At 50.3% G+C, this 18570-nt stretch overlaps 6 protein-coding genes across 6 annotated transcripts; 4 read left to right on the forward strand and 2 right to left on the reverse strand.

The window, feature by feature from the left end:
• Positions 1–689: 689 nt before the first annotated feature.
• On the forward strand, positions 690–1398 carry DACRYDRAFT_107019 (uncharacterized protein; the record flags this gene model as incomplete). The annotated part of the gene is made up of 4 exons (XM_040768378.1): positions 690–830; positions 885–964; positions 1012–1177; positions 1228–1398. The coding sequence occupies 4 exons, from the start codon at positions 690–692 to the stop codon at positions 1396–1398; spliced, it is 558 nt and encodes a 185-aa protein (XP_040628969.1).
• Positions 1399–3927: 2529 nt separating this feature from the next.
• On the reverse strand, positions 3928–8783 carry DACRYDRAFT_115883 (acetyl-CoA synthetase-like protein; the record flags this gene model as incomplete). Its single annotated transcript, XM_040770091.1, has 19 exons — positions 3928–4146; positions 4254–4727; positions 4803–4927; positions 4997–5205; positions 5258–5333; positions 5393–5733; positions 5779–6328; positions 6382–6582; positions 6630–6915; positions 6964–7019; positions 7071–7189; positions 7245–7300; positions 7372–7421; positions 7480–7562; positions 7623–7676; positions 7727–7851; positions 7899–8400; positions 8456–8607; positions 8660–8783. 19 exons carry the CDS (start codon positions 8781–8783, stop codon positions 4007–4009), a joined length of 3723 nt encoding a protein of 1240 aa, XP_040628970.1. The 3' UTR covers positions 3928–4006.
• Positions 8784–12138: 3355 nt separating this feature from the next.
• On the forward strand, positions 12139–12899 carry DACRYDRAFT_21863 (uncharacterized protein). Its single transcript, XM_040772577.1, has 3 exons — positions 12139–12521; positions 12572–12679; positions 12742–12899. The coding sequence occupies exons 1-2, from the start codon at positions 12196–12198 to the stop codon at positions 12669–12671; spliced, it is 426 nt and encodes a 141-aa protein (XP_040628971.1). The 5' UTR covers positions 12139–12195; the 3' UTR covers positions 12672–12679; positions 12742–12899.
• Positions 12900–13104: 205 nt separating this feature from the next.
• DACRYDRAFT_21865 (uncharacterized protein) lies at positions 13105–15565 on the forward strand. The gene is made up of 2 exons (XM_040772578.1): positions 13105–14443; positions 14492–15565. The coding sequence occupies exons 1-2, from the start codon at positions 13256–13258 to the stop codon at positions 14597–14599; spliced, it is 1296 nt and encodes a 431-aa protein (XP_040628972.1). The 5' UTR covers positions 13105–13255; the 3' UTR covers positions 14600–15565.
• A 124-nt stretch (positions 15566–15689) lies between these two features.
• DACRYDRAFT_107023 (uncharacterized protein) lies at positions 15690–16213 on the forward strand (the record flags this gene model as incomplete). The annotated part of the gene is made up of 3 exons (XM_040768379.1): positions 15690–15753; positions 15956–16128; positions 16172–16213. 3 exons carry the CDS (start codon positions 15690–15692, stop codon positions 16211–16213), a joined length of 279 nt encoding a protein of 92 aa, XP_040628973.1.
• Positions 16214–17327: 1114 nt separating this feature from the next.
• On the reverse strand, positions 17328–17816 carry DACRYDRAFT_107024 (uncharacterized protein; the record flags this gene model as incomplete). Its single annotated transcript, XM_040768380.1, has 3 exons — positions 17328–17364; positions 17414–17680; positions 17728–17816. 3 exons carry the CDS (start codon positions 17814–17816, stop codon positions 17328–17330), a joined length of 393 nt encoding a protein of 130 aa, XP_040628974.1.
• Positions 17817–18570: the final 754 nt, after the last annotated feature.

The raw sequence follows: 18570 nt of genomic DNA on the forward strand, positions 1-18570 counted from the left end.
TCATAATGTCATCCTTGAAAGGAGCAAAGTGCATGGTCAAGCCATGCACTTTGCTCCCTGCAAGTGTTACCTCTGAGGGGGGAAAGAGGTGTGGTCTAGCCATGCATTCTGTTCCCCCTCAGGGGGAGAGTCAGACTTGGAAAGAGGCAGCATGCTTGGTCAAGCCATGCATGCTACCCCTCTCCAAGTCATCAACACAAGATAGAGAGAGCATGCATGGTCAGGCCATGCATGCTACCTCTCTTGCCACCAATCCAAAGCAGAGAACACACATGGTCAAGCCAAGCATGTTCTCCATCTCCACAAACACATTTTGGAGACTGTATGCATGGCTTGGCCATGCATACAGTCTCCCAGGATAGCCCCCCACCCCACCCAAGATTGGGTGGGGTGGAAGTTGATGTCAGCAAGAGGTGTGTCATACCTACAAAAATGTCAGTGGTGGTTGAAGGAAGAAGAGTGTGTTTGCTTCCGTGGACACGTCAAAAAAGTTAAGGCCCTAGGACCCTGAGTTCTGGGTCCATTTGCTCCTGTAAGGCCATCATCATGAGAAGGCTTTTAAAAGGCAGGCACAAAGGCCTTGGTCTTTGCACATCTTGATTAACTACCACTACCTGCTAAACTTAACGATGGCTTCCACAATCACCACATCCAGTATCCTGTGCTGCAGAGCAGGTGAGGGACAAAGCATGGCCAAGGCACGGAGGAAAGCAGGGAAGAGCCCCCACTTTCCACCTGGCACCAGAACAGGGGGCAACCAGGATACACAGCTGAAGTGGGCTGTTCTTGACGTGTATGCAATGATAGATGAAGAGGAAGGCTATACCAGTGTAAGTTCCTTTATCCTCTTCATGTGGAACATGGGAATCCTAAAGTTAACACAGGATTGGACCAAGGACAAGGAGATCATGGTGGGACTGATGGACCCAATGAAGAGGATCCACACCATGCCTTTGGAGGAAGTGTAAGTGAGATTTAATATTACTTCAAGGCATTGCTGATATGGTACAGGCTTGGGAAACCTGGGATGGGTGATGGGTTCCTTCATGGGCTCATTGAAGAAATGGTGGCAAATGGAGAATTTCTGGAAGAGGAGTTCAGAATGAATAGGAGGCTTAAGAACAAACAGTTTGAAGTGGCCGGGATCCATGGTTGGGCAGCAGATGAAGTAACAGGAGTAAGAGGGTTATCTTTGTATCATGTTCCTATTAACTCAAAATTACTTAGGAACCAATGTATGTCATCACTCGGAAAGGTGAAACGTTAGCCCATGATGTGAGGGACTGCCTGAATGAAAACTGGTTTCTGGTTTATGCTCAGCCTACGAGTAATGAGGAGCCTGCAGCAGGGAGCATTATGCACCATCTGTGGCATATGCCTCAGTTGGAATTGGCATGAGTACCTGATTGATTGTCTCTGTCCAGGTTGATGCTGAAAGGAGTTCAGGAGAGGGTGTCAGTGCCTCTTGTGGGAATTTTGGTGCGGAATTCCCAATGCAGAACGACCACCAAAAGAAAAGGAAGTGATGGCATGGGACCCCCAGTCGTCTTTTCTGAGCAGAGACAGAGAGATGATGGTGCATCTCACATGGGAACAGCTGATGTCCTCATCTTCCCTGGTATGTGATGTGCTGTAATCCCGCAGCATGACAAACTGACATCCTTCCAGTTGTGTGGAGTGTGCCGGAATATTTGCCTGTCATGCATGACCCCATGCATTGAGTGTGGCAAGGACTTCTGCATTAACTCCTCTCATGGGGAAGGTTGTGCAAAAATTGGATGGACAGATATTGAGAAACTGGGAGGCATCCAATGTGTGCCCTGTTATGCAGCAAGAAAAGAAGTTCAGCCTGTGAGTTTTTTTTTGTGGATTGAGTGTAATGTACTAAGGAGAATAAGTACAAAATTTGGGGGAGTTCAGAGGCTTGGGCAAGGGGGTCTGCTAAGCCATGGCCTATCATGGCACTCTTTGTTCATTGGAAGGAGGAGGACAGATTCAGCATCAGCACCTTCTCATCTCAAGCTGCCAAAGCATGTCTAGGGGGGATGTTCCTGAACAATAGAAAGGTGCATCCGCATAGGTATTGAGATGTTTGACTCATGGTGAACAGATGGAAATGTTCAACTGGGTCAACATCAAATTATCCTACCTGGGAATGAGGTGGCAGGTGGGAAACAGCCCAGCCAAAGCAGTGATCTCCATGGAGACAACTCAATTGCTCAAGGAGGACATTGCAAATTGTCTGGCAGGCATGAAGACAAGGTAGAGTAGTGTCTTGTTGGAAGATGAAAAATATATTGATGGATTACTAGGCACGGAGAAGACTTCCACATTCTGTGCATTGTGGATACTCATTCAGATATGAAGGAAGGCAACTTGCAGCTACAGTTACCCAGTATGGATGGAGAATGAGGCAATCTGATGGATGTAAGTATGGGGAGAGCTACTGATGGGATGGAACTAATCAATGGAATAGTTGACAACCTTCCTCTTCAGGGACCTGATGCCTTGTTTGGAGTGCAAGAGCACATGTTGCATGTTGCTTGCCTGCGCAGCCATGGTGACAAAGGGAGGGGGGAAAATCAAGTGGGCTGGGTCAGGAATTTGAGGAATTGTGAGTTGTATGGGCTGACTTCAGCTCAGGCACCTTTGGCACGATATCATTGCATTCACCATGCCAAACCTCAAACCCCACTGTTTGACCAAGCATTTCCTCCTCCTGTTCCTCTGCCATCACTTCCTTGACCACAGAACCTTCAAGGACGCTGTCATGTGTGCTTATGACAAGGAACTGTGCATTGAGCATGATTACGATCTCTACTGGTTTGGGGAAGACAAAACATTGTGAATCACAACTGGCACTCCTCAGAAGAATTGGAATGGAAATCCACTCAATCAATTCTGTCCCACCTGCCATTGGATCATGCAATGGAAGGGAGCTAGAAAAGGGAAGGAAGCTAAATGTGGTCAACAATTCCACTGTACAAGGAAGAACTGCAAGAAGGGGCAAGTTACACTGAAATTCCAGAATGGACAGAATGGGGTTTGGGCAGCTTATCCAAACCCCTGGGATGAGAAATGGCCTGTACTCAAAATTGAAGTCAACTTCAATGAAAAACAGCCCTGCCTTCAGCCTCAGCATACTCATAACATCAGGTGGATTGTGGAGGGCAAGGAGGTGGAGGAAGATGATGGGGATGCTTCATCACTTTCACCACCTCCTGAGTCCCCTGTTCAAGATACTGCTCAGATTGAGGAAGAGCCTTCAAAAGAGGACAAAGCACCACACAGCCTATTGCCGGCAAACTCTGGGGAGACCAAATACAACCCTGATCGAGCGACACCAGATGCTGATGCCATGGTGGTCAACCTGGTGACTGTGGACTTGACGGAGCCAAGAGGGTCTAGCAGTGCTAAACACTCAAGCACTGCTACCCAAAAGAATCCTGCAGGAGGTTGAGGGAAGGGGAAGGGGAAGGGGAAGACTGGTTCAAAGAAAGGGAAGGGGTGGTTGGAAGGACCAGGACAATGTGAGGGGGTGAAGAGATTGCCCAGAGCAAAATTGATGGCACCAGGATTGAAGGCATATCTCCATAGCAAGAAGACTGGCAGTGTGGAGAAGTAGGGAACTAGCTTACATGTTTTTTGGATGCCTTGAATTGATATGCTTATGTTGTTGCCCATGCATTTATGGAATGATAGGATTAGAATGGTGAAATATTGAAGAAGATGTAAATGTTTGCAGATGAGAAGGTGAAAAAATGTGCTACCATGTAAATACAGTAGATATTGTAACAGGTAGTTCAAAAAGTTGATATTATGTCTAAGTAGATTGTATATTATGTCGAGGAAAAGCTTTGTTGGAGTTCTGGTTCCTAAGCAACAGATAACAAGCACACGGATGCAAAAAATAAAATTAAAGTGGAGCTTAAACTGGATTACTAATTAAAAATAAAATAATAATTGGGAGGCTGGGTCTCGCTGGAAGGATGGGTCTGAGAGCGATCTAGGGTCCTGTCCTTTCCCGCCGTCCGTAGCACTGAAGCTTGCGCGTCGCCAGTGGTTGGTCAAGCCCGGCCGCGGAGGAGGCTGACAAGCACTGCAGGACGTCGGGCAGGGGGAGGTGCCAGTCGAGTGCGAGGAGCTCTGCGGGACGGGTCAAACACCGTTGCGAAGAAAGGCCAAGGAGCCAGAACACACCCTTTTTGACCATGATATTCTCCTTGGCCGCTTCTCTCCTGCCTACTACTAACTCTTCTTTGTCTCTACGATCGGGTTGCTCGCTTGTGGAGCTCGAGGGACAGCGCTTCCCGGACTCACGGGCACGCCACACGTGGACACCCAATACAAGTTAACCACGACGTCGCGGAGGAGATAGACGTGTCTGCGTGAGTGGGAGCGTAGGTGTGCTGCTGACGCGAGGAGCGAGCCAGGCAGAGAGAGGAAAAGGAGCAGATGGAATTGGTAGTGAGAAGGCGACATGCGAGCGGGAACATGCTGATCCAGCCGTAGGGAGGGGGGAAGTAAGAACGAGAAAGGTGTGGAGGTAGGCAGAGGGGAGGGAGCCAGGAACAGAGCAAACGGCTCGTGTGCTGCGCTGGTGGAGCGGTTGCGATTGCGGGAGGGGTGAACCAAGTCAGGAGGAGACGCGGTCGACCGGGTTTGCGCGTCAGTCAGCACATCGGGACAGACAATCAGAAGGGGTATAACAAATCTGAGGATGGGAACTGCTCCCGATGGACAAAGCAATTAATATTGTTAGAAGCCACTGGCATGACAAGGGTGACGCGTCCCTCGCTTACATAAGCAGGTCCTGTATATACAGTTGCGGCGCCTGTCCCACAAATATGTACCACACGCTGTTACAAAAAACCCTGCTGCAATGATAACGATGAGGATGGCATACTCCTTCTGGAACAACATCATGCTGAGTTAAGGGTTTGCAGCGGGATGAGAGGGTGAGTCGAGCAATCCTGCCGTGCCGAGTCTGACTTACGGGATGGCCAATCTACTGCCGCCTAATATCTGCTTCCGCTGGTCTTCGAGCTTTGCAAGCCAGATTGGGAAGGAGACTAGCTCGCAATGTAGTTGGTCTGCGATGGGAGAGAGGAGAGTCTCCCACCGCACCGGCGAGGGGTGGACCAGATGCAGGTAGTCGTATTCCCCCTTCTCGGATAAAGCGAAATCGTGCATCCCATCCGCGATCTGCGAGCCATCAGCATTCGCGTACTGACCATAATGGGGAAATGTCACGTACAGTCTGAGCAGCCCTTTCAGTCGGTAGCCAGCTCACCTCCCCGTCTAAGACGGGGAGGACCCCCAGCCTCTTCCCACTCTTGACGATCAGCGGCAGAGCCAGTCTGTCGTATTCCCAGCTCCATTCAGCACAGACCCCGCAAGCTGCCCAACGCGCCATATCACCGCTCTCAACCCCTTCTCAGCAGCCGCGAGCATGATCCGCTCGCTTACCCATTTCCCCTGGGCATAGCCAGAGGCACTCGCAACCAGGGGGTCGTCGATCGGTTCCTCGGGTACAGGACGCGGCTCGCTCCAGCGAATGTGCGTTCCGATCGAAGAGGTGAACACGAGTTGAGCGGGCTGGGGACCTCGGGTTCGAAGTGAAAGATCCACGAGCATGCGAGAGGATCGCACGTTGGATTCGAACGCTGAAAGCGGGAGGTTGAAGTCAAGTCGCCAGGCATTGTGGATGATTACCGTAAGGGAGTCACAGAGCTAGACATTGTGAGTGCCAGCGCAGAGGGCTGAAAGAATAATCACCTCGTCATATAACTCCTCGCTGAGGCCGAGATGCTTGGCCGCCGTATCAGTCTCAATCAGCCGCAGCTTGGGCAACTTCAGCAGGTTGATGTCCACACCCCTGTCTTCGAACGCCTCCCGTTGCCCCGCCGCCATTTCATTCTTTGAGCTTGGTCGATTCACAGCGTACACCCGCTTCACCCGCTCATCAAGCAGCAGACTCTGGAGCAGGTACGTGCCTAGCGTGCCTGTAGAACCCGTGAGAAGCACCACTTCTCCCAAAGCCTTCCGCTGCCCTGGCGTATGGGTGGGGAAATCGCGGCTATACTTGTCGATCATGGCCTGCATATTTTTGACGATTTCGGAAGATTTCTCTCCCTCCTCCTTGTCAGACTGTGAGGAAACACCCCCGAGAGCTTTCATCATATATCCCGTGAGACGCTCCACGGTGGGATAGTTGAAGACAAGATTTTGAGGAACGGACGTGGCCGCTACGTCGGACTTTCCTTGAGGTTTCGGAGCCTGGCGAAGTGCATTGGTGATAGCGGCGCGAATGTATGTTGCTTGTAAGCTATTGTGAAAATTTAGGGGTGATAAATTTTAGACAATCTGCATCAGACGAACCTGTCACAACCCTGTTCGAACAAGTCGCGAGACTCTTCGATGGGGGGATGAGCTATGGCCTCGCCGCGCATCACTCCATTCACAACGCGACTGACGAAAGATTCCAATGAAGCTGCATCCCAAGAGGCGGGTGGCTCAGCCCATTCAGCCTTTGTCGGTTGCTCCGCGGCAGTGTACAACGCGTCGATCTGGTTAGCCAGCCTGTGCACTCTTGAGGAATCATATGACATCTTCGAGATAGTACTTACTGCTGAGTTGTCAGATTCCTGTTGATAGAGCCCTTTGGTGTCTTAACAAATGGTGTCTTCTTCGCATCAATAACAAGAACCAGTTCCTTGAAGATTCTTGAGTGCTGTGGTGCAAATGCATTCGCCTTCTCAATATCAGGCCAGATCAGGTCATGAAACTCGGCGAGCTCGGCATCATTCGTGATGCTGACATGCTCAACGGGGTCGATGGCAACTCCGACCTGGGTTCGCTCGCGGCCAAACATCAAGCACGCACGAATGTTAGGGTTTCCGTTCAGGATGCCCTCTGTCGTGAGTGAGCACAGAGTGCATGGCCCAGAGGTATGTGACTAACCCATAGGTCCTGGGTTCGTCTTCTCCCCGTTTGACATCATTATTTGGTCATCAGCACTAGGCAATATGAATCAGTAGAGGGGACAGCAGTCAGGATTGGAGGCTTACCGTCCTGGGATGACTTTCCATAGGTGCTTCCTCGTGGGGTGTTGTTGGAGCAAATCGTTTGTGTCAAACGCTCTGATGCCTGTCACATTCGACACAGCAATTGGATGATGGTCGGAGTCCTGGGAGACAATCACCTATCAGAAATCACTATCCTGGCCACGCGAATGAACTGACGATGATGATAAGTCTGTATAGACCGCTGCCTTCATCCACAAGTTCCACACGCATGTCTGTGCGCAGTTCTCCGTATAATGTCATCATTCAGGATCTCGACGTCTCATCTTCAGCAAAATTGACGTACGCTCCAGTCTTCCGGATGATCTGAAGCCAACCTCATATGAAAGAGCAACCCTACCTCGGTGCTACGAGGCATCAGAAATAGTGACAGTCTCGAGATGCATGCACTTACGTGCCGTACACAATCATGAGGTTCACACCACCTCGAACGAGTCGATCGCCAGCTTCTTGAGCAAGAGGTCCGCCACCATAGGCCTGAGGCATGGTTAACCATATACTATGACATGCCACAAGCGTGCAGGGAGTCATACATACCACACCCTTCATCCTGGCAAGATACTTGATCGCTTGTTCATCATGTGACCAGTCCTGCGGTCTGTCAACATCAATATGAAACCCCACGCATATATGCTGCTCACAACGTAGTAGTTGGGTACGGTTATAAGGAAATCGGCTTCTCCGCGTTTACATCCTCGAAGAACCACGTCAGAGGATGCGATGGGAGGTTGGCTTGTTGGCTTGAACATGATACAAATAGCACCATCTATGATACTTCAGCACGCCAAAGCGAAACCAACTGGCCATACATACAATACGTGCACAGTCCAATCATCAAGAATACGCCCATGGCGTGAAAGACAGGTAGACCCAGTAGACTCCACTTTGTCCCAATCTGGTCTGAGTCGCCTGTCGTTTTGGATGCTGCACGGAAAAACCGATGACTCATTGGGATCGGCTTAGGAAAGCTTGTACTTCCAGAAGAATGAAGGAAGAGAAGAGGGCAGTCTTCGGTCACATATTTATATTCTGGAAGTGATTCGACTGGTGGGATTCTCGGGGTACGCGCGTCGTCCTCCATCGCATCATATGGCATGGGAAGACTGGTGCCGAACCTTGGATACAGCGTGGTGTGCTTTGGAATCCCTAGCAGCTGGACGCTAGGAATGCAAGAAAGAAGTTCCATTGTCGTCTCTTCAAGAGCAGTGGAGGCAGAGGCTGCCCCAGGAATAGAACCAAAGATCGAAGCGGTATTTGTCGTCTTGATCAAGTGTTCAAGGGCTGGCCCCGAGTTGCGTGTACTCAAAGGAAATGCCTTGTTCAAATGACTGAGTTTCGAATACTGCCCCTGTTTGACTGTGTCTACGCACCACAAATCCAGCCCTCAAAATGCCGAGAATAAGTGTGACATACGAATCCGTGTTTGCAAGGATTGCAATCCAAACTCCTTCCTTCCTCAGCTGGTCTGATGCCTTCACCACCATCCTGAGCATCTCTGCTACCCTCAAGGAGGCACGAGCGACTGCCCACATGCTCAGTTAGTCATTGCCAGATGTCGATAGTTCATCTCGTACCTTCAGCCCAGGTGATGGTCACGTTCTCGTCGTTCCCCAAGCCAACGAGAACCGCATAGGAATGGTTGGGATTGTGTTCGAGATGGAAGTCGAGTAATTGAGGAAACGGAAGTGAGCCATCCATTGGCGGAAGAGAGAACTTCATCATATCCTTGGAGTCTGCGGCGACAGAGTGAGGATACGTCTTCTACCGACATCGTGTCAAGTTCTGGGGCCTATTGCTTGTTTCCCGTCCGTTGGGTGGAGAGGGTTGTAGCGTCGGTGCTGTTCGAGTAACGCGCTCTTCGCCCAGTCTTATACGCAACAAATACGACAGTTCATCACAGCGGTCCTAGCCCATACCTGCTATTTGGGGTATAGGGGAGCTCATCTTCTCAGCGATTACAGCTCCGCGTCACCGATAACATCTCCGCACAGGCGATGATAAGTCTGTGAATCCTAATCAGAGATCGCCATTGTGCATAGCACCAGGAGTAGAAGAGAAGGCCGCCCGCGGCATGTCCTCAGAACAATGTTTCATGCTAAACGGGCCCTTTGCGTAGGCCAGCGCAAGTCAGCGGCATTCGTGCTGGCTGTTAACATCTGGATCTCGATTCGGCGACAGAAGCCAGCGTACACTCTGACCGGAGATATAAGTAGAAGCTCCTCCACCATCTCCGCCGTATTTTGATGTGCTTCATTTGTCACCGAGACAGCAGAGGGAATTGCATGGGGGGCAGTAGCTGACCATGGGAAGCAATGTATTCCATTGGCTAGCCATTCCATGGATTCAAAGAAAACTGGACAAATATGTTGAAATGCACAATACCAGCAAGCCACACAAGGACAAAAAAAAACTGCTACCACAGGGGATACCTCAACATATCTTCTATCACCCTGAGTGGTATGACAATGCATACTCTTTCAAAGTGCATCCCTTGATCAAAAGCAATGATGAATGTTGATGGAATATAAGGTAGCAGTCACTCCTGAAGACTTATCATTGGCCAAAACATAATATGCACCAGTGAGTCATCTGGTATTTGATTGAGCTTGTGCTGGAGCATTTTCATTTGGAGATGGACAGGCTGTACCAAGGTAAGTAAGCATATATTGGTGAAGAAATGTGTGCCTGAAAAGACAGTCAGCTTTGGGTGCACCCAAAGTGACCATGGGAAACTTTTGGATGATATATCAAGAACTGCTGGAAGGATGTGTACAGAGTGCAATGCTCTCATTGCCTTTGCTTTCTGCTAGGGCAGAAGAGGAACTTCACATGTTGAACAAGTACATGGATTTGTGCCCACATGAAGTGGATGATGAAACAGACAAGGATGATGGTGCATGTGTTATGGGAGGTGGATACTATGATGCCCCCCAAGGAATTGAGGAGCCTGGAAATACAGCCATGCAGGATCTGGAGGACCTCCTACAGGTGGACTTGACCAAACCTAATCATTGATACTGTACAAGGGGGGAAAACAGGAGGCTGGTTGGAAGAGAGGCATGGTGCATTTCTAGAGTGATCATTGTAGCAGTGGATTATTCTACAGGATTAAGGGGTACTAATTTACTCCTTCCATTGCCTTTTGCTGTCCCCTTGTTTGGCATTGGCCTTGCCCCTGGCAGTTTGCTTTTGCTTTTGCTTTTGCTTTGCATTTGCCTTTGCACTTGGCTTTGGCTTTGGCTTTGGCTTTTCCTGCCTGATCCCAGCATTGATAGTTGATATCTCTTCTTTGTGACTGTCTTCATGGTGACTGTCCTCAGGGTGCATCACATCCTTTTGATCTGATTTCTCTGGTGCTTGCATGTCAAGCCAGAAGTTGTCAAAGAGGTCCTCCCATGTCTCTTCAGGTTCCTTGTCTTTGGATGACTGATAGGAATACCAAGCTGTGTCCAGAGCCTCATCCAGCCATTGATCCTGAATGTGGCTGGGAATGTCCTCCCTGGGCCACTGCCAATCTTGGAAAGAAACTACAGGACAAGGTTATTGAGACTGTGAGAGTTGGGAAATAGATACTTACTGTTCTTGTAACCATGCTTGCATCTGAGGCATGGGTGAGACAACCCTTTCCTTCAACATTCTATGCAAGCAGTGCCTTCCCATCTATAACAGCAGTGTTCTAACCCTCTACAAGGCATAGATTGGTGCTGACACTCATAGCACATATCATGTCTGAAATAGATCTGTGATTCATGAGTAAGGTATCATGGAAAGAAGGTTGAGAATGGACCCAGAAATGAAATGGGAAGAGGCCTTTGACCCTAACCACATGTGACCGGCAGACTTTGAGGTCGGGAATAAAGTCAACATCTACACTTGGAGGTGGGCAGCGGAGAATGTTGGTATTGATATTGCTGATTGATGTCCAGTGGAGAGGACCACAGCACTCTCAGGATAGAGAACGAGAAGAGGTTCTTGCTCAGGATCAGGCCTAGCAACATGTTGGGAGAGTGAGATAATGCCTTCATAGATTTCTTCCTGGGAGGATGGTTAGCCAGCAGATTCAAGATCTGCCATCATTGCATCCGTGAGGAATGGACAGACATCAAAAGAACTGTTGGTCATGAAATCCTTGATGGATTCAATAATGACATGTGGTAGGCCTTCCAAGGTGAATGGCCATTCTTCAAGATCATATTTGAGATGGGCTGTAGCAGCATGCCTGAGGACATCACACAGAATCAGGGTGAAGAGGGGAGTGAAGGGGGAATTGAAAAGCTGGCAATGGAGTAGAGGATCAACCTAGAATAGAGGTCAGATAAATTAGGGAAAAATGCACAATGAGAAGACTGACAAAATAGGCCTGAATCTTGGCTATCCGGTTAGCAAACTGATGAGGACGGTTGTCAGGTTTGGGGGAAAAGGGTATGACCTTGCAGAGCACACCTATATATTCAGTGGAGTATACCTTTCAGCTATGGTACCAAGGCTGCCAGATTTGCATTGACACAGTACTTCAGTCAGAGTCCAGTCTGGACCAAATGACTCATTGACTTCCTCAAGGTACTTGATGTTGACATGCAAAGAAAATTCAAGCTTCCAGGTCCATATATTGACAAGATTGCAAGCAAGGGGCCCATGCATTTGTAGCCATGTGGGTTTTTTCCCCTGGTGAATCAAGTGAAAGTAGGTAGACTGTAATGAAGATGAGGGGAAGAAAAATTGGTGGAATTGGAAAGACATACCATCCACTTGCACCAGTTGTTTACACCATGTACTGCATTGACTATGTTGAGCATGAGAAGCACACCATTGTGCCCACGTCATCCAACTGGCTGCTCCGAATGCACGATACCATGTTTGGAAATTGCGGAGGCAAACGACCCCTATCGATCAAACATTCCACTAATCTACTCGGGCTCACACTGTCAATTCTGGCTCAATCTCTGAATGCCTCTGCCTGGACCGAGCTGCTAATACCGGCATCGAGACAATCCAATATGCGATAGCCTTGCCCTGCATACATTGATTGCCCTGCCTCACCCAGTAGCAGGATGTACGCCGCAGATGATGCAGGGACGGGTCGACCCTCACCACCGATACGGCCGGACTGATGAACGGCTTGCTCCCCGACAAACCCCGCCCATCGCGGCCAATCTACCCTCCTCGCCAGCGCCAGCATCCCGCTGCATGTCGTCACCCTACTTTTACTCCAAACATGAGTCACGCAGAGATTGACCAGTCAACATCGACTTCTCAACTTTCGACGTACACCTGCACATCGATCTTCGCGGACGGTCTTCCAACCCACATCCTACTCGGTGCTTGGACAAAGTTCTACTTTACGATCAGCGCTGACAAGCGAGAGGTTCGAAGGAGTGCAAGTACATGGGAGAAGGATGGTCGAGTGGAGTGGACGGACAAAGAGGGGTTCAAGCTGTGCGTCCTTCTCAGGTCATTCCCCTTGTCTGTGTTGACCACCGGTGCAGTACATGTTCAGCCGAAGCTGACGTGGAAGTCATGCTGTGGAGGGAGCATACACTCCGTGCGGCTGAAGCAGCAAGTGCTCGATACGATGTTCCAGGGTGACTTCAAATGTGAGCAAAGAGCGTTGAAAAATCAACGAACAGGTAGATGTCTTACACGTTTACACCAACAGAACGTGACGTGCAAACGATGTCCCCCCAACCGGCAGACACTGGGGACCACATGTCCCCGAACATTTCCTATCGAATACCGGCGCTTCGCATTCAAACAGCGCGGTCGTCGTTATCGAACGCTGCACGATAGAACAACCCCCATGATATCAATTCCAGCCGCTCCTGTATGGCCCAACGACACATGGACGCCGCCTTCGACAATTCGGGAAAGGTGGGCCCTGCGACACGAGCTCAAGCGTGAGATTGAGCTCCTGCGCATTGAACACATGAGGATCGACACAGCGTATAAGCTCCGATTGAACCTGCTCTGTGCGCAGTATGAAAGCGATCCTGGCCAAGCGCGTTCAGAAGCACCGCCGGTTCTGGTCTTTAGCCGGGATCTCCACACTTCCCAACGAACTACTGTGCGATATCATTCTCATCGCAACGGAACAAAGTGATTTCATGTCGAAGATGACACGCGAATTCGCGGCCCCGCTCGTTTGCCGTCGATGGAGCGACGTGTGTGCGACGATGCCTCAGCTTTGGTCTACTCTTGTAATCTCGGACACTCTGCGGCATTCGACTTGCGACTCTGTTGGAACGCAGCGTTGGTCTAACATTGTGAAACAGCTTCCAAAATTGCTTTCCCGGAGCCAGGGAGCGCCTGTAACGCTCCGATTAACTACCCGGGACCTGGATGCGCAACCGATTATTCCAACGGTCTTTGCTACCTTACAAACGCCGCTTGCTTCTATTCGTTCGGTGGTCATCCAATTATCAGCATCCTATGTCCGCGACGTATCGAAATCTATTGCTACGTCACTTCCTGTCCTGGAGTCTCTTTCTATTCATAACGCAAGAAGGTTCGAGCTCCAGTACACTCCCGCGGACCCACTGCCGTTCCCACATGTCCTACACTCGACTAAGTTGAAGAGTCTCACCGTCACGCAGCTCTCTGTCCTAACGGACACTCAAGGCAACAGTATATTCTACCGTCTGACTTCTCTAAAACTGGCGGATCGGACCGAAATTGTTGAATCAGAGGCAATAAAGGACGAATCACATATACAATGGATAGAACGAGTCAGTCCTGATCAGGCTCTATCGGCAGTACGAGAAATGGCGAGGATGCGGGTCGACCTTCGCATCCTCAAGACAACGCCAACGCTTCAAAGCCTCGAAGTTACTCTTCCCCTCAACCTCCTACACTGGGAATATATCAAGTTGGAACACCTTCATACTCTTACGTTGACATTGGCCGGTGGTGTTCGTGACCAGGGCGAGGAAATGAATCTCCATTCCTTCATTCAGACCATAGGCGCGCCGACCCTTCGAGTATTAAATATCTGCCGACAGTATGGGACGAACGCTGATTTTCTCCCACGGGTCCTCTCCATACTCCATTCTCTCACGACTCTCTGTCTGAGTGGTTTCCGCATCCAGCCTGATGCGTTAGAGAGAACATTACGAGCGGCTCCACTAGTTCAGGAGCTCCATCTGTCTGAATGCGTGGTAACCTCGGCCATGTTGGCTGTCCTCAACCCTAGCTTGCAGGTGGTTTGCCCTGCACTTCGAAGTCTGAAGGTCGACTTATGGTTCAGCCCATGGACTAACAGTCACGATGATTTCTACCAAGAAGATCTGTTGGACTTGGTTCGATCTAGGGCGGAAAATGCAATGCTGGGACGTTGTCGTAAGCTTCAAGGAATAACTATCCGGGTACGTTTACAACGTCGAGTCCGAAACCCCGTTGACCTGACACTTCAGGGATTGAGTCGTCGGCCTAATTCCCACAAGTTGTTGGATGAAGATATTCTGGAAGCCATGCAAGAACACGTACACGAGATATATTTATGTCCTTACTCGCGTAGCTAGGGGATAAGAATCACAGCAACATCACATTTCCCATGTTTTGGTCCTATTATATAATCTTTGCATGTGTCAGACTTGCCATCGTAGGACAGACGCACCTTTTCGCGTCCTCACCCCGACGACCACCAGAGGATGGCTTGCCCAGCAACATCCGCATGAACCACTCCATTTCTGTCGTGGAGAACAGGACCACCTTCACCTATCGTAATCATCGCCGCTGCTATTCTCCTCTAGTCGCGAGTTCTGCCAGACCTGTTCAGAAGACGAAATTACGAATATGGGCGGGAAGATGAACTCGAGCGGGTCATGCGCGAGCTGTGCTCAGTTGACAGCGAGGGCAACAACGTGCTTCCGGTACCGACAGGGAACAAGGTGTCGAGTGTACGTTTATCCCAGACTGATCTTCATTCTACTTATCCAGTCCGCAGGTGCCAATTCACCCAACCTCGTAGTCACTCCACGTCTCCTGCCGCGAGCCTCCTCCCCTTCCTCACCGGCTCCATCCTGGATCTCCATCGCGTCTTCCCTCTCAGCTTCATGGCATCCAAGGATTCATTGACGCTGGCCATCCTCAGCGGAGGTCAAGTGCTGATGAGCAAGCTGGGCGTTGCGGTGGAGTGGATTCTATGAACGGACCACCGCTCGCATAACCTTCTTTCGCAACCCCATTCGTCATCTCGCGAAAGGCAATGTTCTCGCCCACCACGCCCAATTTGTCCGACTGGGGATGTAGCTTCGCAGTCCGCGAGGGCGTTGGCCAGAGTGCACATTCTGCCGCCCGATTCGCAATGACAACCTCCCAGCTCACGCCGAGTCTTCACACCTGTAGCTGCGGAAGAAGATATATCGATACTTGCGAACAGCATACAAAACGGATTAGTTCCCTTCTCCATATGATATTCTGCAGGCCCAGCCTTGCGCCTTCTGGTTCCACGCATTCGATCTTTTCAAGCTCCCATGCCAGGTCATCGATCTCGAGCAGAACTTCGGAAAGGCCTAGTCTCATTGCTTGCCGCCACTAGAGTGCTTCCATGAGCGGTTTGTTGACATTCAAAGGCCGAATGAGGCACAATCGCTTCAGGTCCTGCTAAGGATGGACCTCGGCGGGGTCCTCGAATTGGAGCATCGCGTCTGGCAGATTGTTCCACTGGTCGAAGGTGAGCTCTTGGACGGGCGGGTAGCTGCGTGAGGATGGTTGAGAGATAAGGGTGCACAACGCATGAGATCAGTGCAAGATCAGTGATATTGGGATGGGCGGCCGGTGTAAGTACCCTGGGTGAGTCGTTATAGTGCTTGCGCCGGGGGGTTTCAAGGATAAGACTAGTCAGATCGGGAAAATCCGGCTGAATAGAGACGTAGGAGAGCGTTGCGGGAAGAAATCCGTCAATGGCGAGAGCTCTGGAGAATGGAATGGGATAGGCGGTCTAGCATCTGTGGTAAAGGTCATCGATGGGGTGGATATCGACGTCGCCACAGAACAAAACCTTCTTCAGATTCGGGCTCTTAGAGATAACGTCAAGGCACTCGTCAAGGTGCGCTTGAGTATGATCCGTAGCACAATTCGCTTAAATCCAGCTCTCGCAATTCGCATGGAGCATCTATCACACAAGTAGCTAAATCTCTTTGAATAGAGGCGTTGGACGGGCCGGTGTCTGCCCTCGGAAGATGTCGAAGACTGTCGCATTCTCCGTCGTTGGGTGACGCTCGTTGCCAGGCAGCGGGAGTTCAGCGTGCGTGATTTAGGCGATGCCTGGTCCAGGACAGTAACCAACAGCCGCACATCCCAATCTGATTTTGCTGTGACACAAATCGACCGCCGGTGCTTCATCGGCGGCAGGAAGGTCATTACCGCGCGGAGATCGTCCGTCTGTTCATAGCGCTGTCATAATGAACAGAGGTACCGCTGGCTGTCTTTTGGTGTGACAGTCATCAATGTCCACGGGACACAATTTCGTACGAGAGCTGAAGCATTGTGCACGAGGAATTCGGATCGTCCACAACCTTATCCCCAGATACGCCTCCAAAGCGTCGGCATAGACAGTGCAACTTCTCTGTGCAGCTGCGGTTAGATTGAATGACAGCGCAATCCATACTACTCACCGAAACTGAGTGTTCACGTGAGAGAGGCAAACAATACTTTTCCACACCGGGATTGTGACTCGTCGGAGACGGGTAAAATGTAGTCAAGTAGGAATCGTCGTCGTTCGCCAAGGTGAAAATATGTTTCAACATATCGTGCAGCATCTTGGTCAGATTCATTCTACCACACTCTCTCAGTAGGCGACCTCCACACGTCATCCACGAAGGCTCCTTTGTGGGAGAGATCACCGGTGATGTTGTTGACGGTTTCGCAGGGCCACTTGTGGTTGCTTCCTGAAATTTCGGGGAGAATACCGTGTTCTCCTGAGTTACTGTCGCACAGAGCATAGGAGAGAGAGAGCGGCCCCAAACAAAAGAGATTAAAGAAGATGTTCTTGAACTGAACGGCCTCATTTGATCCGCAGGCCCTGATCCTGACCAAACAGGCTAGGCACCCTGGTAGGGTGTGGAGGCTTGCGATTCTCACGGGAAAGAGCAAGGCTCAATCTGGCTTCTCCCCTGAGCGTCCCCTTATTTCGATATCGAGTGATTGTGTCACTGCATTCGCTAAACATGTGCGTTTTTCGTTTGCTGTTGTATGGTTCTCGCCTTCCGAAGGATGGAGAGTGATAGCCCTCTTGCCTGGCTGATATCACACGACTTCCTCTGGGTGATCGGGGAGGAGTTTCCTGCCTGGTCTGAGTAATGAGGAACAGGATTACCCGGTCGTGAGACAACATGGGTCGAGGCGAATCGGGAGGATCTAGCACTTGCGATGGAATTACTTGGAGCGTGCGTGCTACGAGGCCCTTCCGAAACTGGTTCGCATGTGTTCGCTCCATATCCTCTAGAACGGTCGTCTTTGACGAATCGGGGAGGAAGAGGAGATTGAGAGGCGCAACGGGCGAAGGGGAGTAGTTTGGGTGGGAAAGGGGGAATTGGGAGGCTTCGATGTTCAAGGGTCGGTTGTAGAACGGGTTGGAGTATTCTTGCCGCATGCCTCGGCTAAGGGTGGGGATGAGCGTGCGGAGAGCAAATAAGGCAACACGTACAATACTTGGAAGATCGTCTTATCCCCATTAGTGAACTCAAACCCCCCAGTAACCTCTTCCACTGATGTTATCGTTGGTGCTGGACACATCCCTTGGGCGGATAGATCGGATGTTAATATTAATGACGTAAAGATAGCGCTTCTTATTGCTCCCACCACTTTCACATGTTTTGTCCCTGGGCTTATCGATCACTTGTCACTCAAAAGTCAACATGGGTTACAATCAGTGGCGCATATATCATGCTGGATCAGTCACAGGCGTATCAGTATTACCTTTCATTTGACAACAGAACAGGTGCTGGATCACTATCCCTCTCTGACTTTCTGACCTCCCACCTGTGCAAGTGCGTTCAGCTCGCTAGCTCTTCCATCCCATCGTCACATCGACAATACCTCATTCTCGTCGCTGTCCCTGTGCTTGTTGTCATCATCATTCTCCGTCTATTGGAGTCAGATCCCACTTCTGCACTGAACACCATCCAGGATACAGCAGTGAAGCGATGTATCCCCTCCCCAGTATGCAAACAACGCCTGCCCTATTCGTATGATCCCTCATTTGTCATGGATAGGACGAACCCTGAAGTATACATAGCGCCATGAGCCGTTGAGAAGAAGCACGATTGTGTTGGTAGCGCGTGCAGGCACGATCATGTGCCGCAACTGCACCTGGGAGAGGGATTGACAGGGGGATGAACGAATGGCGGAGGAATTGATGGCCCGGTACTCACCGCGTCCATGCCGCCTTTCAGAAGTCGGAGGTCTTGGTACGCGTTGAAACTCCATAACATACTCGAACACTCTTGATATAAATAGTACAAGGCAATGGGCTGGGGGTGGGGGGGGG

This window comes from Dacryopinax primogenitus, assembly GCF_000292625.1.
Source record: "Dacryopinax primogenitus strain DJM-731 SS1 chromosome Unknown DACRYscaffold_8, whole genome shotgun sequence".
NCBI classification, from domain to species: Eukaryota; Fungi; Basidiomycota; class Dacrymycetes; order Dacrymycetales; family Dacrymycetaceae; genus Dacryopinax; species Dacryopinax primogenitus.